At 39.8% G+C, this 25,458-nt stretch overlaps 1 protein-coding gene across 4 annotated transcripts in view; it reads right to left on the bottom strand.

Annotated features, from left to right (window-relative positions):
* LOC140240696 (uncharacterized) overlaps positions 1-22,847 on the bottom strand; it is a 47,097-nt gene extending 24,250 nt beyond the window's left edge. For 2 of the 4 annotated variants that reach the window (XM_072320453.1, XM_072320456.1), the window contains exons 1-2: positions 22,280-22,847; positions 7,753-8,159 (exon numbers count right to left, since the gene is read on the bottom strand). In XM_072320453.1, the coding sequence (XP_072176554.1) occupies positions 7,753-8,037 (285 nt within the window). In that variant the 5' untranslated portion in view covers positions 8,038-8,159; positions 22,280-22,847. Of the gene's footprint in view, positions 1-7,752; positions 8,160-8,295; positions 8,338-22,279 lie in introns of those variants that run through there. The other 2 variants (XM_072320454.1, XM_072320455.1) reach the window with 2 other exon arrangements.
* Positions 22,848-25,458: the final 2,611 nt, after the last annotated feature.

Raw genomic sequence — 25,458 nt, 5'->3', positions numbered from 1 at the left:
TTGCGCTGACATCAATTCATTTGTTTTTCAAATGACATAAATTCATAAAGAAAAATTGGTTAAACGAAAGCATGCGAAATAGAAATACAATACATGTAGTTATTGTACTTTATGTGGGAATACAACAGGAAGACGCCATCATCAGAGAAACAGCCACTCGGTGGTCGGTAGCGGCGCCCTTTATGCACTAGAGTCTCGTTATTAAGACTGACCTTCCCTTTGAAATGACCGGCTGATTAAGCATCGCGTAAACAGTGACACGGTGACCGTATCATGACGTGCGAACGACGAAAGGGGAAACAATAATTTATCATGTCACATCTGAGATTTCAGCCAATATCAACATGAACATCACAAGCGGTGGAAAGGGTGGGGGGGGGGGGGCTTTCCAAACTGTGGAAACCTTGACCGTTATCAGAGTTGGGTGCAGAAAATGAGTTGCATTCCTAAAACCGCGCTCCTGTTGACGGCAGGTGTAGAATCATTAAAAATGCCAGACAACATCCCCAGAGGCAACAATTGAGAGAGATACTAAGTACTTTGAAGCTGTAACTCCACACGGTATTCCAGATGGACATGTAATATATGGACATGGGCCATTACCAACGGACATGGATATCAAATTATTATTTTGCAACGGCTGTGGAAGAATGTCGGGCCTTTGGCCGAGTCCAGAACGCTGCGTTTGTGTGCTTTATACGTGTGTAATACCCCTTTCCCGCTGAAGAAAATCTTCCCCGGGGGCACCTGGGGGCACCCGGGGAACTCCGCAGTGTGAAAGGTCACTCGGTTGAAACCTAGGGGAAGCCTAGGTGAAACACCGATGAAATTTTGGGCAATTTTTACCCGAGAAGCGTCCTGGGTAAACACCGATAGTTCAACGGGAAATCACCCGGTGGTTCACCGAGAGCGCCCAGCGTGAAAGGTTGTCTCGGTGAAACACCGGGGAAAATATGCAGATTATGTCAAAGGTCATGTCTTGTTTCTGGTCATGCACACGTTTTCAGCTAGCAAGCGCGCACTCGACCTCCCAAATCCACACGTACAGGGTACTAGTAATTCGTGTTTGTAAACATACACACGACACTACATAGTATGTCGTTTCGTGTGCAATGTGGCGTTCACAGTGCGACAGCATTGTTTTCCATCGTGCTGTGCATTGTATTGTTTAATTAGCACGCCGTGTATACAAAGCTGATAGAGGTTTACAATGTACTTGATCGCTTTGATGCTTCCCCTTCTTCGTCTTCCTCTAGTGTCTCGCTCTTAACTCTTCCAGTAAAGTCTGATAGTGATACAGTCCGCCTCTTGCTTGATTTTTTTCGTATTTTGTGCTTTTCTCGTCAAGTGCTGGGTTTACAGTGTGCAGGAGAAATCCGTTGACGTTTTGTACTGTTGAAATTTGAGGGAATTTTGCAAATGGCTGGAGCGTGGACCAAAGACGAAGAGAGATTGTTACTTCAATTACGTAGCGAGGCAGCAGTGAAAGAAGAACTGAGCGGGACGTCGGCTGACGCTGGCACCGCGTACGAGTCCCTCCTCCGAAAACTTGCTGAACATGGGATCGAAAAAAACAAATCGCAGATGCACAACAAACTCAAGTACATAAGATCACCCACGTTGCGAGCAGAAAACCCGTCTAGGGGAAAGTTTCACCGAGAGCAGTGTGAAACGACGGCACTGAAACTTTCACCGAGAGGTTCCCCGGTGAATTCACCGGGGAACCTCTCGGTGGTTCACCGAGACGGGCAGCGGGAAAGGGGTATAAGACTATGTGTCCCGAGAGTTCGTGTCAGTGCAGAAACTTATGAACGAGTGTGCAGGGTTGATGGTGTCTTGCGTGTGTTTGTGTGTTTGTTTGTCTTTTGTGAATCTTAGCAGATGTTTAGATTTTATGCAATATGTAAGTACAGTGTCGGTGAGTGAGTGAGTGTGTGTGTGTGTGTGTGTGTGTGTGTGTGTGCTTGTCGAAAATAACGGATTATGCGAAGACAGTATGTATCCATGTTTGGAAGATTTGAAATTTATAAGTTAAGTGCATGTATTTTCCATGATGTTAGCATTCTAGCACAGATGTTCATGTAGCTTGAATGGAAATTCTCTTCAACAATCACCAGTCTGACGAATAGCTGTAAGATATTAACGAAATATAATGATCACGTGGTGATGAATGAGAAACGTGTAGGCGCATTGTTCGTTTCATCAAGGAGGTTCAAGAGATGGAGTAACAACAATGTTATTCCCTTTGATCCCATGTTCGAAGCCGCCGCTCAAAAATATTTGAAGCATGTGCCAAACAGGATCTGCCGCGCAGATACAAAGACAATTGACTCGTGTCTCACCGCATAATCACCAGCCACTTTTAAAGGAAGATATGTCTTTGTGATGGTAATTACTTTTCGCTATTCCTTCTTGTAAAAGGTAGGTGCTACAGACACAAGGATGCGCGAATAGACATTGAGCGAAAAATGCTGAAATTAAGATGAAAATTACTTGACTGGGCATTCCCGGGCACTAATCTGATATATCTATCAATAAAGATTTATACTTGAAGATTATTCCATATTAGTTTCATTTGTGGAAATTAAGCGGAAAAGTGATAAAACCATGATGGTACAGTTTTAAACATTTTCACATGATACAGCTCTGATATACACTTTGGCGCAAATTTCTGGGCGGAACTGACTTTTGTTTTACGTGCTTTATCATTAAGTGAAATTTAATTTCATTTAATCAATAAATAAGCAAAATATTACCAACATTAATATGATAACGTTAACTCAAAATGAATCTTCAGACTGATCAGCAAGACGGCGGCTTCGAACATCGATCATCAAAGGCACAAGTGCACCCGTGGAATTCTTTTGTACATCAATAGAAATCTGACAACTGTTTGGATAATTACAGCCAATTGGAACGCCATGTATAAAACCTCCTTGGTTTCATTCACTGTCGAGTACCACAACATCTCTTCAGAAAGCATAGACCATATGGATGTTGCTGTACTCGAAGGCCAACGCCCTCATTAATGCACAGAACACAGGTGGTCATCAAGTCCTCTTATTATGTTGTGATTGGTATCACAAGAAAGACACCCACGTGGAAAACTACAGCAAAAACATGTAACAAAAGGGAAATGTGCTATTGGCGAGGAAACACTACCTGTCATGAACGTTAGAAGATGCTCTTGTTCCCTTATTAAAACAAAGCAAAACAACATCCTTTACACCAGCAGGAACTGGCGCCATTTTCGATGATTTTTATACAGTATGATGATGACATCACGATATCCCTATGCAGGACGTTAATGAGCACGTGAAAACGCTTACTTTCGGGCAAAATTCGTGTTGTGAGGTTTGTAACACGGAATGAAAATGACCGACTTTTCTAAGTAATTTATCAAGATTACATGATAGTGCACTTCAATAACTCCGGCATGACAAAGAAGGGAAAAAATAATTATGACGGTCCCTCAGCGAGTGTTTTAGTTGATTTTTCTATGGTATCATTTAAAAATTAATCGTGATTGTAAGGTATCCTGTACAAGAATAAGGTTTAAAAATAGATAATAACACACAAACACACAAACACACACGTCAATCGTTAATGGCAGTTTTACGTCTATGCATTTAGCAGACTTCCAAATGGCGCTCCTATATACGCAGCATTGTGCACTAATACGGTAGGTATAATAGGAATAGCAAATGCCTTCGGAGCATTGTCTGGTGTAGAAACAACTTTCTTCAGTCCCAACCATTGTGTTTTACTAAACTGCCTGAAGATTTGGATTTGTCATCCCAACAGGCGACTTGGATCCACCATCAGTACGTACACTAATGGCAATCCCACACCTACACTGTGAAGACGCTATTACTACGACACTTACCACTCCCGCCAAACCACGACACATCCAATTAAAGGAGAATTCCGGATGATTTTCAGACTTTTACATTTGAACAATATTGGTTACAAGTCTATCTATACTGGGTACAGCGTTTCAGAATTTATAATGATTGCGATGAAGAATAAGAATCAATGTTTTCATAATAATAAAAAAAAAAAACAATGAACAAGGAATATGACATAGCAGCTTCACCATAATGAATGGGGGCTCAAAGAAGTACATGTAGAACAAAAGAAGAAAGCATACATATAATTCTGCACAGGTTAACTTGTCAAGCAAGCAGTATTGTAATGGAATCGTACATTGTTTTTTTTTTTTTTTTTTCACATGAAATTAATTATGTGAGCCTCACTACGTTCTCATCATTGTTCGGTGTATTTTTTTTTTCTTCAAAGTGTTGTGTTTTTTTTCTCCTTAAAGACCATGATAAATTCCATAAATCTATACATGGAGCTGTCGATTTATGTACTAGTGTCTTATTATGTGAAACTATAAAGTCGTGTGGGCTTCCAAGAGCATGAACAAAACGTTCTTATCCAAGAGTAGGTCTTAAGGGCACCTCGAAAAAAAAAAAAAAAATCTGAAAGGACCTGTCTACATAGCAGCACGTTTGATTTGTTCATGCACCGGAACACTTGCATTTCACGCTTATTGCTCCTGAACTTTTGTGTGTAGGGGTCCGTGTGTGTGTGTGTGTGTGTGTGTGTGTGTGTGTGTGTGCGCGCGTATGATTGTGTGGCAAATAAACATGTATGACACACTGAGTACAGCAAACCTCATGCTGTTCCTTTTGTTGAAAAGTGTATTGAAATCTTGCAAATTGTAAATAAAGGTGCATGGCTATTATAGGGGGTATGACAATAGAATAGAAAAGCAACGAAATAGTCAAGTCCCAGTCAATAAAATATCCTGGCATTCAACTTACTCTGCATTCTTCACACATCCAGCAAAGGTCAAAAGTCATCTTATAAGTTCTAGGTCTGTTCTTTGGTGTGTATGTGTGAGTGTGTGTGTTCCTGTGCGTGGAGATGGCTGAGTAGATTCGTTGTAAATAAAGGCAATAATTTGGTACTGGCGTCTCTATCTCTCACTCCATTACCTTTTGTAGAATTATCAATCATCTTCTATTATTTTGTTGAATGCCACGATGGAGGTCTTGTTTACAGTGTACAACAAGTGATACCACCTTAAATGACCTCTGTCTGTTGTTCTTGACATGTATTTTTACTTCAATCAGTCATAATTCTCATCAAAATAAGAGGGGGAATTTTTAGGTCAAATTATCTGTTGGCTGCGGGTCATAGACGAAGCAAAACAGATACTGACATCTGCATGAATACACTCATTCTTTGAAACGTGCAAAGCTAAAAGACTATTCTCTGAGTACAGTCTGTTCCACATCAACATAATGACAAATAAACAATGAAGAAAAAAAGAAACACCCAAGTTGATATCAGCTTTTACAAGCATTATCTTAGAGTGTGACAATGACCTTTGCATGGTTTATGGCTCTTAAACAAGCAACACTTCAAACAGTGTCTGGGGTCAATTGTTCTAGAGGTCATTTTCACAAAAAGCACTTGTTGTTTATTCATTCTGTATCCGTAAGCAGCACAGGACGATTATAATCATCGAGCTGATACTTGCGTTGTTTTTTTTTTTTTCAGTATCTTTATTTGCTAACGCTGTTTTCTTCCATTGCGTTCAAACATTCAACGTGAGCTATTAGTACGACAGAGCAAGCGCAAATCCGCTGGCAGTGTGTGAACTGGCGCCTCTACGCTTCACACATTATGAACCTGAAAACGACAATCTTTATTATACTCAGTATAGTTACGGCTAGTCTGTTAATAACAATTGCAGGTGCTTTGAGAAGTTCTCCTTACTAAAAATCCAAGTTCCCTTACCAACAATCGACCACATACATGACACAAGGACTTTAAACAGCAGGCATAGAGGCTCTTGGCAAAAATCGCTCAGTATATGATGTATGATCAAATACACAACGACAACTTTCCTATACGGAAAAAAATATTTTGTTTCCCATACGCTTCCTTATTTCTATCTCAGTACAACGGTCTCTCTAATTTTGATGACGTTTTTAAAGACGCTTCAAAGATTGCAAGTTTATCGTCGAACTTCATGAAATATTTGAATAAGCATATCTACTCCGTAATCCCCAGTTCATGGTAAATGTAATCAAAGAAAAAAATGATGTAGAATATTTCTATGACCAGGGCCTATTCACACTGTTCTGCGACTTCTGCCGATAAAAAAGACAGTAGTACCGTGTGTGGCACAATTTGAAAGTTGGTTATTAACCTGAACAATCGCAAAGAATTCTTATGTTGATTTCTTCGAAATTGAGTATGATCTCGAACACTCACTTTCAATCTTTATTTTCTTATTAAGTTTATCGTCGATCACAAAATGTGTTACCCTCGTTTGCGCCTTTCCCTTTCAGAATGTGCATCAGTATGCCCCCCCCCCAAAAAAAAAAACAACAACAACACACACACACACCCACACACACACACACACTTTAATACACATCCACACACACTTTAATACCAGGGCGATGTGATGCACAGTATGATGGATCGTTCTCCTTTGAGAATACAGGCACTGTCTGCGATTCGGCGTCTCTTGTACAAGATCCACGGATGGTATTACCCCCCTGACGAATAAATCGGCGCAGCTGCGTCAAACTGTAAGTCATCAGGAAATGGATCGTTATTTTCAAACGACTTTGGTTATTATAATTTCTCTCTTTACCTTTCATGTCACAATATCTACACGTCTTCGTGGAGGAATGTGTATGATATAAATAGGGTCAAGTGCATCATCTAAAATTCCTGGACCAGCGATAATCAGTTCTTCTCCCGAATGATATGTTATTTCTCTTGTCTCACACTGCATTTTCATGACAAGGAGCATCCCACCATTTAAAAAAGAAATACAAACATTTGCCTAACGAAACGAATTCAAAGTATCATTTTCCACACAGCAGACATCTGCTCTATCTCAAGCCCAAAATATCATTCATCTAATAAGAGTGTTTAGCAAGATATACACTCTTCAAACCGATGGACGAACGTTGACCATGACGAGCCATAATAGAATCAGATCAAAGTCTGACTGAAGACATGATATGCTATCGCACCATGTATTCAAGGATTGTTTGAGTTTTTTGTTTTTTTTTTTTTAATGTGCGTGAGTGTGAGCGCGCACGTGTGTCCTATGTGTGTGTTTGTGTGCCTGAAATGTGTAACATCGGTAGCTGAAACCTTTGTTTGCGAAATAATGATAAACAGAAAAGTTCAAACTGAAATCTTTGCATGGCGCCACTGACCCAACACAGTCACGAGTTGCAACGAGGTCGTCTGCCGTCGACATAGATGGCTAATTGACAGTGGGATTTGAGTCTCATCAAGACGTATGTGACAAAATTGATTAGAACTAAACTCACTCTGAATTCTCCCTATTATACAGAACAAATTAATCAAACTTGCCGTGATATAATGTCTTCATGTCCGTTTACTTTACCCTCTTGAACAACGCTTACTCTTCTCATGCACCGCAAAAAAAAAAAAAAAATAATAATAATAATAATACCACCCTGAAGCATTTTCAATACTCAGCCAAAAAACACCGACAGTTAGTTGACTAATCGCAGTAATGACATGACAAGGTCAAAAACTACATTCTAATTAGTCAATTATGAAAAGGAATTAAGTGCTCACGGCTAAGAACTGATTATCGTGAGTTAATGTCACCGAGTGTTCGGATGACTAAGATGCTTGGTCTGCTTTATATTTCAAGGAAGATTTTTTAAAAATGGTTCTAACCTTGTAGACATCTGCAAAGAATCCTTCCCCGATCTTCTCCGCGTCGAAGTCGTCCCAGAAAGCCAGCAGACCCACGGCAGCTCGCAGAGCGTAGCAGCTGCTTCCTGGTCTCGGCTCCGGGCTACGCCTGGGGGACAGCGGCGGCATCGAGTCGGGGTCGTCCACGTGCACGTGCAGGCGAGGGTGGTTTGAAACCGGCGAGTCAGCGGCGGGCTCGCAGTCGGCCAGGGATGTGCGACCACCACCCGAGTCCCCGGCCTCTACTCCAAGACCCACAGGGCGCATCGTTATCAGAATTCGCAGGACAGAAGTCCGTTCGACTTCGAAATCATGTCAGCGATGTATCGTCCTTGTACTGTGACTAGCTCACGTCTGGCGCTCTACTGGAAGATACCATTTCCATCCACCTGTAAGAATCGAGACATACAATGTATATTAATGGACTTTAATCCCATCGAACAATTAAGTTATGCATGGGTACTATTAGCTGGTGTGCCGCGCAGGTGGTGTCGGTGATAAATAAAAACAATCTTGCATAATTACTCTGCGGAGGCGAGGGTACGTAAACGTGCACAAACAGTGAATTCATGGCGACCGAATGCAGACACCTGGAATGTTCTTGCAATACCTCGCTGGCGTTGGAAGTACAAAATGGCGACCACTGTCATTAGGTTGATTTCCTATATTCCATAGGGGTAAACGCATAGTACGCCATCAAAGACATAGCCAAACACCCACACACACACGTAACATAATAATAGCATGCTGAGACATTCCAAGGCGTCAATTTGATGAATTGCATATCCTCGGGCCAGACCAAAAACTCCACCAGGGTGTAACAGTTCACCCCCACCCCCATTCTATGAAGAGTCGATCTTACACACAAGTTTATATCATGATGTCACGTGTACACTGACTAAACCCCGTCTGCTAACCCATTCCCCCCCCCCCCCACCATTCTTTACTCCTAAATACCACTTTTGTGACGAGTTGAGATCAAAATCTTCTCGCTCTGCTTTCAGTATTTGACAGATCTTGCGGCAGATCAAAATAATGTTGCTGATATGAACAAAGATATTTTATAGATTAAAAAAAAAGTAGGACGAGGTCAAATCGCCTTGATATCAGCAGAAAATTCGGGTGGGGGGGGGGGGGGGCTGTCACCACACGGCTCACGAAACTATAACCGGACTAAAATGGGGATGGAGTTGAAAAGCGACTTTTATCAATGTTCATCAGCAGACCCGTGTATCAACATATTGCTGCACCTCTGGAAGTTTATGTTCAGTGCGTGCCGAACATGACAATAAATTATTTGACAGCAATCCATAGACATTGCGTGTGTATGGCTATTTCGGGATCAAATGTCTCGTAATTCTCTACATGAAATTGAGCGGGATTCTGTAATTATTGTTTTAATATAGTGCATGTTAGATCTATACATAATCTATACACAAAAGCAGGCATGCACGCACACCCACATATTACAGTCATGATAGTATACCCACATCTTACATTCATAGAGAAGTACAAATTAACTCACGCGTAATGATAACAATTATATTTCGGATATCTCTTTTCAGTATGAAAACACACACACACAAACACACACACACACACATACGCACACACACACACACACTCACACACACACACACACACACACACACACACTCACTCCTTGATTATTGCTGGTCTTAGCAGCATCTAGCTCCATCCTATCATGCTTAGAGCTATAATGTACCGAACATCGCTCGACAGTGATGATGCTAAGAGAGGAAGACCATGCAGTATGTACGTCAGCCTAGATTTGGAAGATCAACAACGCTCAGATGATACTCTGTTGCCATGGTAACAACTTTCACGTTGCTAAGTAGATAAGGAGAGGATAGGGCGACGTCCCAACTCTTGTGACTCATGGAGGAAGAGGTGTTGAAAGAAAGACAACGTTGGAGAGAGAAGGACAGAAAGAGACAGAGAGAGGCAGTTAGATCGAGACGGGGGCGCAATCCCCTGACAAGGCTTCGTGAAGTGTGGAAATGTTGGAAGGGAAACGCAAATGTTTGTTTTAATTTCGAACATCAATCAGATGTTCATCTCGCAGAGCGATGTGCCCAAGTGCCGTACGTACCCATAAGCCATATACCACGTGACTGAGTCTCATGAGCGAAATGCGTAGCCAGGCATCATCCCCGAATTCCCTTCTGAAGGAGGTACGTCAGCCTAGCGGTCAATGCCCCAAGAAGTTACACACGATCATATAAGTGTTGGTAGGTAGATATATACGTTTCGTATCATCTCCCACGCCCATATCTACGTGACAGGAGAGGGAGAGAGGGGCATACCTTATATAGGGAAAGAGGAAAGCAAGAAACACGCACTGAATGCTCATAAAAAAGGGAAATCCCTGTCATACCATAGGCTAGTCATGTGTCTGCATCATGCTATTTCAGATGAATTTAACGCAAAGCAGCCTGGAAGAATGAAATAACAAAAGGTTGAAATGTGGCTTTGTGTAAGCACTATAAGCATGGACCTACGTCCATGCTATAAGGAAGCGACTGTACCGAGGAACTTGAAAGAAGTGGAGGAAAATTAGAGTGATCGCGGTCGGTTCTACAGTCTGTCCCCATCAATAACTCTTTGTACGACAGCAGTAGTGCCAGCTTAAAGTTCATCTCAAAGTCAGATGCCTTTTTCCTTAACTGTCAATAACCATAACAGACAATGCTTGGAGTATACAGAATTGGGTCACTGCTGTCTTTAAGAAGAATGATCTTCAAACGCACACGCATCAGTGCCTGAACTCGATGAGACTTAGCACCTTAAATCGATGCAGTAAAGTCCAAACTATAACGCTTTAAGAAAGAACAATAAGAGAAAGGGGCAGAATCTGAAGTGAAACTTCGCGGGGTGCCCTGGCCTTATGGTCATTTCTCACACTGCGCAAGGAATTCAAGACAGGATTCTTCCAAAAGGGAGAAGAAAAGGCTAGGCTGACGAGGATAACGAATGGCGTCTCTCATTCAAAATTGAGCATATGTTTGTTGTTGTTGCTGTGATTTTGATTTTCATGACATTTTAAGACACCTCGCAACATGATTAGTCTCGCTCAAGCCGCTCTGACGTGTCAGATATCCATACGAATCACAGACACGAAGCCTTGTCAAAAGTCTTGTGGTGCTCCTTCCCGTGCACCTTTCAGGTCACTAACTAAACACAATAGCAACAACCCGGTTGGTCCCCGACCTTTGTACGATGACAAAGATGCCATGATTGTTTACGGTAGGTTGCTCCATTGACACTTCTCATCGGGTAAGTGTATGGATGTGTTTTCTGGTAAAGGATGTTATTCCCTGTTTATTTACTCATCTTTGGATTTTTATCAACAACTGTTTTTTTTTCCAGAACGTAGAAAAACAAACAAACATACAGACAAACAAACAAAGACCATGTAAAGTGAAATTCACTATCTTAATCAATCGTAATTCTTCGATGAAGTAGCCAACGTCAAATCAATGTTCCATTGCTTTCTGCAGTAGTAGTTGTTGTTGTTATCATCGTATGCATCACTCGCTGTGTTGAAACAATGAAATACAATGCAGGAAAAAACACTAAAATATAATTTCATGCCAAAGTGGAAAGAGAAATAGTACGCTTTTGAAGGAGAGCTAAATTCAACTGCACTGTAAGCCCTAGTTAAGAAACAATTCAAGGTATTTAACATCTAAATTCTAGCTTGTTGTCAAAGTTTGGGCAAAATGTTTAAAAGCTCTTTCGCTTGAAAATTGTGGCGTGACGGAGATTTTCCTAGTAAAAGCTGCTCCGGAACTGATGCGTACACTGATCCGGAACAATCCAACTATGGTGTTGCTCGTATTCAACATCATTGAGCGTTCCGACTTTACAAATTGCTGTTCTTATAGTGCATTTTTGTCTTGCACATCTCCCTTGAAAATATTGCCCGGATACTTACTTGCTACCTAACACGACCTGTGTGTGTGTTTTCATTTCTTGCAATAATACCTTTCTAACAGCTCTGAAATGAATTCAAGTTTATTTGATGAAAATTGGTTTTGAAATGGCTGAAACATCCAAAAACAGAGGTTTTAATAAAAGGTGGGACCCAATCTTTCATTAACACCACTTTGTTTTACTTTTTTTCGGATATCTCAGTCATTTCAAAACCGATTTTCATCAAATAAACTTCGAAATCCTCTTAGAATTATATGCTCTTGAGTATTTCATCGCAGCGGTTTCTACTGATCTCGCAATAAGTTAAAATCTGAATCCCCCATCTAAACTAAAACTAACCATCACTTTGAGAAATTATTCTTGTTTGCAAATCTCACCTTGAAAGCGGACCAACCAACAAACAAACGCGCAAGTGCCCATAACATTATTACCCCATTCCTTTCACCATAATTACAACCTACATTACCTAAAATTGCTAAAAGATTCAAGAGTTGTAGCAGAAGAGCTCTTTAAATCATCAAAGAGAAAACTCAACATTCCGAAGGTCAAAGACAAAATAAACGAGCGGCTGACCTAGAAAGCTTGATGCAACACGGAAGTCATCGATTTTTTTATGCCAACGCAATTAAGCGAGATGGCTATTATCCTTGATGCACGTTTCCAATTAACTATAGTATGTCATAATCGTTAGACTTTAAATTCATCCCATTAAACAAGGCGCTCGTGAAGATTGCCTATACATGGAGATGATGAAACGCACGTACCACTTTCGGCATGTTTCAATTTAAAGACACTTTCTTACACTGCGATTTCTTAATTTCATCAAGTGAAAATGCTGAACTTTGCAGACTGATGATACTCAAATTGATGAAGATCCACTCAAACATAAAGAGGGTTACCAATTGTCACCGCAAAGAAATCCATGAACAAACCTCACCGTTTATCAGTAAACCTTTACCGAAAGGGTTTATCCTAACGCTATTTTTTTTTATTTTTGTTTATTAGACATAATATTCAGTATAGTAAATTCGGTCACTCAACGATTTTTACGTTTTTGCAGTATCCAACTATCACTTTCGACAGTAACATCAAAAGAGTCAGTGTAGTACAATATCAGAGACAATGAATGTCAGAACATGGAGCTCCGATCTTCAAACTTGAAGCGTTGCTAAAAAAACCTTTAAGCCCTGATGTCATTCTCTTCAACTCGACTGATGAAGACTTGTGCGAAGCGGCGCTAGAAAGGAATAAATCATAATCTCCTGACATCATAAAACCTTAAAGCTATAGTGTTATGGCCCGTGTGGAAAAGTACAATCTCTCTTGACCCCACCCCAAAAAAGCCAAGCAAACAAACAAATAAACAAACAAATAAACAAACAAATAAACAAACAAACAAAACAAAACAACTACAAAGACACACAATAATTTATACAGGAGCTGGGGGTCGTGTTTCAAAGGGGATTTGTTTGCATCATCAATTTCCAAATAATTTCTGTTTTATATATAAAATGGACTAAAGTCAAAGAGTGAAACACTTATTAATGAATAACGGAGGAAAACACGTCATGGCAAATTACATGCCTATGAATAGATAATATAAACATATAATCTAGTGATATAAATATGACTACCATTATAATAAAAAGGGCAAAACATGATTACTATGGTAAATAATAAATATCATGATAAATATGATAATTGTAGGTCACTGTCTATATAATCATGCATAGATACCTATATTTTTTCCCTGCCTTATATCATTAGACTGCGCATGCGTACGAGTACAATCCACAGGCTACAGCAAGCAAATTTCCAGCATGTCCAGGATGTTTAATTCTGGTACACTCAGAATCGAAGGCAACATCAGGAAAAGGCGAAATTGAAACTGGAAATGTCCAAAATATATCCCCACAGACGAATCATCCTTTCCATCGTAATAAAAGAATATCATCTTTTTCCCAGAAGCGGCATTGGGGTAAAATTCCATCATATTTCGGGAAAGCTGAGAGGATTATTAGCGTGATTAGGTATAGAAAAAAAAAACAGCTGGAAAGGAGAGATAGCGATTGTCACGAACTAACTAAAAAGGCTTGCTCTCGATATTCGTATGGGATTTTTCATTGCCAAATGTCTCCACGCACATTCAAAATGATTTCTATTCCTAATTTTGATGGATATTTTCAAAGTAGAAAGGCGATATACTGCCTCTATTGATTCTATTTTCGGTACATTTTAGAGCTCACGCAGATATCTGCTAATATCAGACGCCAAGTTTCGTTTTCTAAGAAAAACACGAAAACAAAACTACTGTACTCCGAGTGTCATCAGGGGAAAAGCGCATGGGAAGTATAGGAGAGTTGGTCGTAATGCCTTTAAGTCTACGGCGGATTTGTCTTTGCAAATCTTGCCGAGGCTTTGCAATGACAAAAGGTATCAATTCCTTGGTACAGATATCTAAAGCAAGTACTACCATCTTTTCATAAATTACATAATGATTACACACAATTTACTTATGGACGTTACATGTTGTGTCTGTTGTATAGCATATATACACGACGGAAAATTTATTGAAGAAGAAATGTAATAGGAACCTTTTTTTTTGCATTTTTATTTGGATCAAAAAATGATTGTATTTAAAACAGAAAGGGAGATTTTAGACCAATCCATTATACCAATAGTTATTCATAATGACTATATAGATGGATATATAATTGTATGTAGATAATACATATATATATCTATCTATCTATCTATATATATATATATATATATATATATATATATATATATATATATATATATATATATAAGTGGAGTATGTGACGGAAGAATGACTTGCAGACGTTGCAGTGATGTTCACTATGGCCTTTATTTCCCAAGCTTTCGACTGTGTAACCAGCCTTTTTCAAGGGCTTGATGAGACATAATCCGTTTGATTGGCTTCTTATTATTTCTATTTCTGTTCAAATGCATGCAAATTGGTTGCTATTTTGCTTTTATGTTTATGTCTCATCAAGCCCTTGAAAAAGGCTGGTTACACAGGCGAAAGCTTGGGAAATAAAGGCCATTGTGAACATCACTGCAACGTCTGCAAGTCATTCTTCGGTCACATATAATCACTATATCCAAAGATAATGCAGCACCCACCACGTACAAGGCCAAGCCCGCTTCACGTTACATTTGTATATATGTATATATATATATATATATATATATATATATATATATGTATATACACTGTATAATTATATATATAAAGAGAGAGTGGGAGGGAGAGAGAGGAGTGGGGGAGAGAGGGTGATTTAGAAATTGAATCCTATCATATATTTTGGTATATGATTTGCATCTTTATTTGGATAAAAAAATTGTATTTGTAACAAACAGAAAAGGGAGATTTTAGACCAATCTATACCAATCGGCCAGTAGTTATCTATATCATGGCTATACATGCTCAGCATATATACATATATATATATATATATATTATATACATATATATATATATATATATATATATATATATACATATATATATATATATATATATATATATATATATATATATATATATATATATATATAATAAAGAGAGAGAGAGGGAGTGGGGGAGACAGGGTGATTTGAAAATTGAATCCTATATGTATATAATTTGCTCGCGTTCACATATATTTTTATATCTATATATTGACTCGGAAATAAACATTGAATTAAACTGAATAATATATTTGGATCATCTTCCTGGAGCTCATAATGTGTCACAAGAATGACGTAATATCATTCAACACTCTAAACACGTAATAAAGAACCTCAATCATGTTCTCCTTCTTCCCTTGTTTTCATCGTACACGCATGAATCACCTTGCACTTGCACAGCACGTGGCTACACATTTCAGCTCTAATTCAATGAGATGATCGAGGCCATGTTCGGAATGTTGTCATCACGGTCTCTTGCCATCAATACGGACTCCCGCCCAACACAATTACGTAAATGCGACAAAGTGCAGTCTGTATTTGCACAGGTGCTTCTCTGTAGCGCGAGTTCGTACCCCCTTGCCTACTTGTAAACCTAGTGATTTCTGCTGAAAGTTTTATCGGGCAATAATATGTTTAAAAAAAAAGATAAAAAGAATGCAGAACATATTGTTATCAACCGCTTTAAGAGCTATTTTTAGTTGCCTAACGCTGACGCTGACCCACGGGACGGGCGAACTTAAAAAACAAAAAACAAAAAAACAAAACAAAACAAAAACAAACAGCAGCATACCTGGAGGAAGAATTCGGCTATTTTTTGATATTCTTGTATAATGTTAACGTATCATTTTTTTCAAACAATGTGAGCTTGTGTATTATTATCGCCAAAGATTAATTTTGCATTTATACATTTATCAGTTTATATAGAATTCTATTGATATTGTGTTGATGTTACGATGTAAAAAGGGATGTCCTTGATTTGTTATTTTGTATATGTTGAACTGTTATATTTTGTTATTCTGTTGCAGGGCCCCCTAGGATAACAGTGTGTAAACCACTGATGGGGCTACCCTGGGTAAAGAAAACTGAATAAATAAATAAATAAATAAACAATAAACATTATTTAGACAGTATTTTGAGGCAATTTCTGTGTTTCATTGTTTCTGAGCTATTGCAGATTTCGCTCATATAGCTATTTATCTTTCGTATGCATATAATTCATAAGTGTATATATTGAGTAGATGGTATCTATTCCTAGAAATATGAATCACATATGGAGGAGACATCTACAAGTTCATCATGTCTCCCCCATAAGTGTGATAACGATTTCTAGGAATAGACACTCAATTAGTCGCTTACGGTGATTTATGTGACTATACCATTATCATGGATACTGACAATATGTCACACCATATTATACATCCTTGCGGATGTGTTCTACCACGCTCTGGAGAGTACTTGCAGTTAGTGCGAAAAAGTCTACAACGAGAATGTAATTTTGATGATAAATAAAAAGAACCACACTACAGGAAATTACCATTCCAGACATCATTGTTGTGCAGGAGAGGTTTACAGTGTGTTTCATCAGCATACCATTACCTCCTAGCAGGTTTTCCACTTTCCATAATGATTTTCCTGCTCCTGATCAACTCCCTTACTCTCCATCTCGTTCTCTCTCCTCTCTACCCCCCCCCCCCTTCCTCATTCTCCCTCTCCCTCTTTTTTTCCTGGAGGCACCGGAATTGATTGAGACTCGCCTACTATGTACGCCATGCAGTATCATAACGAATACTTCGTATAACACATGTTGTCTGTGTATTTTGCTTGCCTTCCCTGCTCAATTATAATTCGTCAACACCAATGTGTTCGTAATTAAACATCTCATACCTTTCACTCAATAATAATCCATTCAGCTGTTGATCTATACACTTATTGTGTCCCGCCTGCCACGTGTATGAGGTGACAGCTTTGTTAGATTTGTTTGTTGTTGTGCAGACAGCATTATTGACCATTTTAATTGTTTTTCATCTCGTGTGCGGAAAATTATTTTCAGTTGATGGCATCACACCAGATGTACATTATACGAAACGAGACTAGCTGTCTGGGTTTAGCCCGAGATTCCCCGTAGACTACGAAGGGAGTTAACATCACAACCAACAACATTATCATGGTTGTGATTAGGAATGAATTAAAGATGCCATCTAAATTAAGCATCATTTGGATAAATGCCTAGGAGTTAGACCAATCATTTTAGTAAGCAATTAGCGTACCAGTCAACAGGTACAAGACGTACTAAATATCTTCCATAATATGGACCTCCTCATGGTGAACGCGTAGCCTTTTTCTGTGCAGTCTCCCCGTTTTAGTATGAAAAATTTGGTTCCAAAATTTCAAGATTCTTGGAAATCAGCATACAAGCCTATTAAAATAGGTAAAATTCTGAAGTAAAAGATGAAAGTTGATGAAAATAAAATGATAGATTCATGACGTTTGCTCTCTGTGAAAAGACAGGACCATTAAATGTAATGTTGTGATTGAATACTGAATTACATCCATCCTGAGTATCTTCATTCTTACTTGAAATAATATTCTCTTATCTTTCCTGAAGCTATAGCAGATAATACTTAAAGTATTCGTGAGGTGCGAGCTTGCAAGACGAGTATAAACAACATTTAACTTAGATCCCAGCGAGGAAAGACAGAGATACACAGAATAGGGACAAAACAATGTTTGTTTGTCTCTATGTCTGCCTATTTCCTCGACTGCCTGTGCATTATGAATGTAAAGTGCACATAACGTATGTTTTCATTAAAATGTGCATTCATGATACAAGGTATGACAGTACATTATAGTATTGCCAGCGAACATACTTTTACGACTGCATGATGTATACACCGTGTTTATCAATCTACTGTATATGTCTGGCCTATAATCATTCGTGAGTATAATATAACATTGTATATATGCGAATTTATACGTGTGCAGGTGCGTTTGTATGTAAGTGGGTATGTAACTCTGTTGCATGCATACTGTATTCATTATGGTCCATGCATACTGTACGTGCACAGACTGTGTATTATGGATGTGTGTATGATGTATGCATGTATCATATATGATTTATACCCATCTGAAACAAGGAAGTTATCGCTTCAACAAAAGAGAGGAAACATGCATGGACCGTGTATGTACGTAAGGAGGTTGATAGAGAGAAAACAGAGAGAAGGGGGGGGGGGGGAGGAGAGGAAGAGAAAGCATGATTGTATTACATTAATTTTATACACTGCAAAAAGTCCGGTGTTAAACAGTGAACACCGAGCTGGTGTTAAATTTTCGGTGCTCATTTATGGTGTTAAATTAACACCCCCGGGTGTCATTTCCAAATTTTAAACTGTTTTTTGAAGAGTTTCTTAGTAACTGCACTTCTTGTTGATTTTTAATTTAAACAAGACGATCAAGAATTTTACACTAAAATACTAGATTTTTGAAAAAATGTGAAAATAATTTTACACCAAAGTAACACCAGCTGGTGTGGTCCCTTATTGAAGCTGGACGGGTGTTAAACCATTGATATTAACACCAACACGTATCAAATCAACACCATGTGGTGTCATTTTTTAATTAACACCAGTACAGTGTCAAAATAACACCTGGTACAGTGTCAAATTAACACCACGAAGTGCCAGGTGAACACTTTTCAACACCATCACAGTGCATTTTTATCACCTGTGGGTGTGGTCCTTTATTGAAGTTTGATCGGTGTTAGATTTAACACCCGTGGTGTTAAATCTAACACCCATGTTTTTACAGTGTAGGAGAAGGAAACCCATCAGGATCGGTTTCGAAATGCATGTCCAATCAAAGAGTTAGTATAGAACTGTATATGCAGTGATATCCATACAGTATTCTCTGGTTTTCTAAGTCATGCATCCAGAGAATGTCTGTGGCAGGGTATAAGGCTTCATCAAGACAGTCGGGGGGGGGGGGGGGAGCTTGGAGAGAGAGTAGATAGCATTATGCAGCATGACGAGGAGGGTAAAAATGGCTTTGTATCACTTTTCCGACGCATCGAGAGTGCTTTTCCATTAAATCTAAAAACGATCTCGTCTGAAAAAAAGAAAGAAAAGAAAATGCACCTTCAGACTTTCACATTACCGAGAACAAGTGATATAAATTCCACTGCGCTGCTAAACGTGCATAGCAGGCAGCGAAGCGAGAATTCTGAATATTCGTGATTTCACGCCGGGAGCAACTACACGGATTCGCTATACAAATATTCTGCCTTCTTTATACATTATCATTACGGATATGAATGCATGAAATTGGCATTTCAGCTCGCGGGTATATAAAAGAAAAATCCCCAAAAAAAACATACAGCAAAAGGTCAGGTCTGAAGCAAACATGAGCACGAGCATTTTTTCGCATTGGCCGTCTTTTTCCTCTCTCTCCCAATAATGATGCACCCTGGAAATCGAGTTATCTGTGGATGTGACACCTCTAGGGAGCGACCGGGTAATACGGATGACTTCTGGTAACACAGATACAGCAACAATCGAGAGAACGTCAACGTCCTCCAGGTGGAGCAGCTAACCTACTTTCTGATTTTTTTCCCCCTCATAACTTTACGAGACACGACATCCGTTTTCGAAAGAAAAGATCCGCCTAGCGATACGGGGCAGATCATGGGGTAGCGTTTATACTTTTTCACATAGAGAACAAAAACAAAAACTAAAACCGAAAAAAAAAAGCCAACCAAACAAACACACACCCAACATCAAAACAACAAGAAATGTCTGCGAATGACGTTTACAACAGAAATGACGGATACACGGTACATGGCATTATTGATTTTTTTTTTTCTCTAGAGGAGACATTAACCCGTCATTTGTGATCGTAAATAATCATATTGATCTTCATGCTACCTGGCTACGACAAAAATAAACGAGCAAATTGCTGTTATTTGATAAAGGTCTATTCCACCAAAATAAACAACCCTCTCCGTTTTCTTCTCTATAAGGGGTATTTCCACTGTGTCAGATAACGCAGATAACGTGTGTGTGTGTGTGTGTGTGTGTGTGCGTGCGTTTGTGTGTGATAAATGAGAGGTCTCGATATGCCAGTAATGTTTAGATTTATCTGCATCTGCTGTTATAGCACTATACATTAAATACCTCTGAGAATTAAATCCTTTAGATAAGTGAACATCCTCATTTACGTCAACACGCTTTCGGGACAATAAAACCGATAAGTGGAACCGAGGTGTGTAAAGGCGAAGGAACTCTCTATTTTATGGCGTGACAAATAGTGGTATAGGGAAATCAATACGATGCCCCCTAGCATTACGTGCTATAGAATCACAAAGAGATCTAACAAACGTTTCGCCGTTTAGTGTGAATTGGAGTCCTTGGATGGCAGAATAGAGAACATAGCTTCCCTCGGAATGCATGTCTCACGCTGGTAGCACGGTATGTTTATGTTGGAGAGATTGGAGGGGGAGGGGTGGGGTGGTTACATGCTAGAGCATGATTTTTGCAAAGCGAAGGTACACTTCACTCTTTGCGTCATCATGTGCCAAGCGTGAAATTCGAGGGCGGGGAAGGGGGATGGAAGGAGGGGATGGAAGGAGGGGGAGGGGAGGGGAGGAGGGGAGCAACATCTCTACTTCGCCAGGGGATGAGTTAGGCGTTGACACAATGACTAACAGTTCATGTACTTCTTATACTGCGAAAGACTCGTCATCTTGGCAGAGGTTTGTGCATGTGAACTTGGCACAACATCAAGCCATTTGTAACAGGGATTTCCCCAGGACAGCGACTAACCTACTGATCAAGAAACGATAGAGGTCTCCAGACGAGTGGGCTTATTGCATAACTTTCAAACTGACCAGGGTAGACTTTCCTAGGTGGGACTGACCATCGGTTTACACTGTTGGTTTTCTCCCGCAAACACCAATATCCCCCCTGTCATCCATGTAGAATCAAAGGGTTAAAGCATGCGTGGTGTTAAGGAGTATTTCAACACCTGTCGAATGTTTACTTCCCACTAGCCAAGAATATTATGACATACTGTTTGTTCTGTACCTATGCGATTCCGCCATAATAATAATATTGATGTCTTAGACTAGTACAACACCTACAAGTCAGGTGCCATCGACCAATTCTCTTGATTACTGTCGACTGTTGTAAAACTTCTGTGTAACAAATGCTGCGAGTTTCTTGCCTGTGGAGTTTAATCATTCTGGCACAATGCACTCATTCTTTGAAATGGCCAAGGGGCGATGACTAAAGCTAGCGACAAAGAATTATGAAACGATTGGTGATTACTGGTTTATCTGTTAAGTTTTCTTCTTCTTCGTTTTCTCCTCCTCCTCATATTCCTTCTTCTTCTTCTTCTTCATCACCACCATCATCATCTTCTACTCTGAATCAGCGTGCTGAATGGACGGAGTGTCTCGGGCTTGTCCTTTGTTTACATGACTGACTTCTTCGCTTTTAAATGCATAATGTGTGTGGAACAGCTAGGGTCCGATGTTGTGAGGTATATCGTAGAAATTGCATATCCTCGTTCTTTAGCTATAAACTTGTGAAAATGGTAGAATAAAGATGGGCAAATCTCGTTTCTGGCAAAATTAGTCCGTTGTGACCATTCGCGGAAATGGGAGAATATGACGCAATGACTCTCCATCGGCAGCCAGTTGGCGTCACAGGTTTGAAGTTTGCTGGGTAAAACGAACCAGGCAGGGAGGTGCCCTCCCAGAACGAACACTCTAAGGACGCCTTGGTGACGTTATGCAGAACGATATTCGACCCTAACAGGTATTGGAAAGGTCAGAGTTTTCTGGTGACTTGTCACTTTTTATGCATATCTGTTGAACATCAATAAACGTTTTGTTGTTTAGAGCATACATCGTAGAAGATAATATTCTGGTCATCTTCAATACATAACATTAATGATATGCGAAGATTAATTTCTTCCACTTGGTAAACACAGATCACATCTAAAGTCAGCAATGAATCAGTATCACACTGATAAAAGCACATCGTATGATTATTACATGACGTTGCAACTTGATATTACTTACCCCGTACAATTTAGTTACACGACTACAAGTACTAATTACTTGTATTCAGCATCCACTGAGGTGCCAATGTCAGGCTGTGTAGACCCCTTTGCCAGCCTCGTGGGATATTTACAGAACCGACTCTCGGATGTTGATTTAGTAGTCAGGAGATATGCATACCCAGGAGCATTTTCTTATCATCCTTAGATAGCGAGCGACCGGAGATACGAAAATAAGCCTCTGCGGAGCACATCAGTCAGAAGATGGCGCGGACAAAACCGCATTCAGCTCTCGTGGCGAAAAATTGCCTCTACATGCATCCTCCACGAAACTTTCGACGGAAATCTCCGTTGTTTTTACACTTAATGGATCCTCTCGCTGGAGCATTGATGAATGATTTTGCTAATTGTTTGGACAGTTCTCCTGCTGCTGCCTCACTGCATGTGGAGTTAATGGAGGTCCATGCTCATCATCAGACCGCCCCGGGGTCTGGGCCGGACGATGGTTAGCGACGCGTCGCGCTGCGGAATAAAACATTCAAGCACTGTCTCGCTGCTCAAAATGTCGATTGACTCTCCTCTTATTTCCAGAGCCTTAAAGCCATCAAGTCATCTAACTATGTGCGACGGATCCTAATTTTTGTTATCATACCGATGACATTACAACGAGCGCGAGGAATACATTGCATTGCGTACAGCTAGCTAGTGACATGATCGTGAACAGACGACAACTGGCGTATTTCTAGTGCTGATGGCGACAGCGCTTCCAACACGTACTTGCATTTCTCAAATCCGATCTGCCGCACTGGCGGAAAGTGACGCGCAAGCACGACGTCTTGCTATCAGGTTATCAAGCTACTCGGTCGCGCGTGCTACCTTTATTGCCGTAGAACGCCTCAGCGGGCATGTATAGTACGAAGGTGGTAAGGGGGTAAAATCCGAGGTACTTCGGAACGCATAAACCCTGTAAAGTGTTGCTATAATTGTGTTGAGCTTCGCGCCTACATTCAGCACGTATGAAGGCCTTGAGGGGCCTGGGTATTGTACCAGTGTTATATCATTGAATGGAAAAATTGCAAGCATTGCTCTGTTTCACACTTTACACATTTTTCAAACGCTTGTATGGTATAGTTGTGCACGCAAGCACACACAAATATTCGTTTGTTTGTTTGTTTGTTTTCCTTTGATAATCCTCAAAAAAATACTCTAGAATGAAGGGGGAGGGTTTTTACTTTGGTTTTGTAAAAACGTTCCTCCATTAGATTGCCCCCCCCCCCCCTGCGTACCCCGGCATGCCCCCACTCACTGTCCAGTTAGTTCGCTTGTTTCTTTGTTTTTTTCTCATCGAGAATTTGAATTGCCTCAAACCTTGCCATGCGAATCAGTAATTTCATCCGCAAATTCATGCAATCTATACCAACTGACGTTCATAAGGTGATACCAAGGAATTTCGACACAATATGATTAGTGTAATAATTTCCCGTGGAGTCGTTTATTCTGGTACATATTCTCGATCTACGTGATACATTTTCCAAGAATACACCTTGTATGTGCATACATTTTCCCGTGGGTGCGATGCAATGAAAAAGCACTTGTCTCACCGCTATCAGAATAACGTTACCTTCAACAGAGGATTTATATGTTAGTAACAAGTGGAAGAAATTTTTCTTCATTCAGTGAAAAAAAAAATAACTATCTAGTCATATTATACAGACAAATAACTTTATTATTGATATTGTTGTAGTTTATCCTGCGGAGGCGATTCCGAAATTGAGGTACTGAATGGGGGAATTTTATTCAAACATCACTGATGTGCTCTACTAATATTTCTGCATTCACTCAATCCACGTATGTTATGATATACTACAGTGTATTACAGGTTGAACTTCATTCCCAAGATTCACAAACAGACATTTACATTACGCGAGATGAAATCCGGTTTACGTACAGTTGCACGGATGCACGTCAAATAGCATGTGTTGTTGTTGATAGTGTACATCGAATGAATGAACAGACTAGACTGTGTATTAAACTACAGGAGACTTTCAAAAGTCACTGACACATGCGGTGAAATAGTCTAAGGTCCTCACGGCGTTTAATTGTCTTCGTCAGGTTTCTATAATCCTCTGAGAGAAGAACCGTTCTCTCGACGTCCTCAGTACGTCTGGAAAATTCTTTCTGAAAGAAATGATTATTACGCAATGACGCAGGGCGGGATTAAAAACAATAGAGAAATAATGTTGCATGAAGGACACGCACGTCAGGAGTTCAAATTTTGTTGGCTTCGTATTGTTCCATCCGAATAGGCAGCCTCATCGCTGAAATAGCATTCAAAGTTTCCAAGCGGATGTTCAGAACAGACAGGTGAATTATGTGTTGTTGTTGTTGTTGTTGCTGCTTTTTGTTGTTGACGAGAGAAAGAGATAAAGATGACAAAGAGATAGAGAAAGAAAGAGAAAGGAAAAGGTGGTTTTCATAGATATGTTAATCTATCAGTGTTGTATGTTCTAACACCAAAGTCTTAGGGACATGACAGCGGATCATGAAATATCACGCAGATAAGACCAAAATATGAATCAAAAGAAAAAAGACAATGTGATCTAACAGCATATTTGAGCATGCTGATGATAACGTGAAAATTATCATAATAATAGTATAGACCTCATTTACATAATACACATTACCCGTCACGTCATAATACACACGCACACCAATTGCAAGGACCATCTGGATCGTTGCACAGTATTAAGGTATGATCGAACGACTACGTTTATTCGTAGCGCTAGATATGAATTCAATCTAAGATTAGAGTCGAAGAAGAGGATAGAGCAGAAATGAATCGCATTCATCTGGATCATTTGCCACTCGGTGTCGCAGGAAACCGCTAATACCAAGTTACTTCGTCACACGAGGACTGACCGCCGGAATGGCCTCTCCCGACCCCTAATTAACCTCCTGAATCCTCAGCTCACTATAATTATAGATATACCACGTGTTTTACAATCGACATGGAGCAAAGAAGCTCGACACTGAGTATCTGGTCAGTTTCTTTTAGGGTATTAACACACACACACACACACACACACACACACACACACACACACACACACACACACACACACACAAATACACACGAACATACGCATACATTCATTAGGCTCGATACTTACTTTTTTTTTCTCTGGTGGCCCGTTTACCGGG

The sequence above is a fragment of the Diadema setosum genome, chromosome 17 (genome assembly GCF_964275005.1).
Source record: "Diadema setosum chromosome 17, eeDiaSeto1, whole genome shotgun sequence".
Lineage (NCBI taxonomy): Eukaryota > Metazoa > Echinodermata > Echinoidea > Diadematoida > Diadematidae > Diadema > Diadema setosum.
This window is presented reverse-complemented; position numbering and strand designations above follow the sequence as displayed.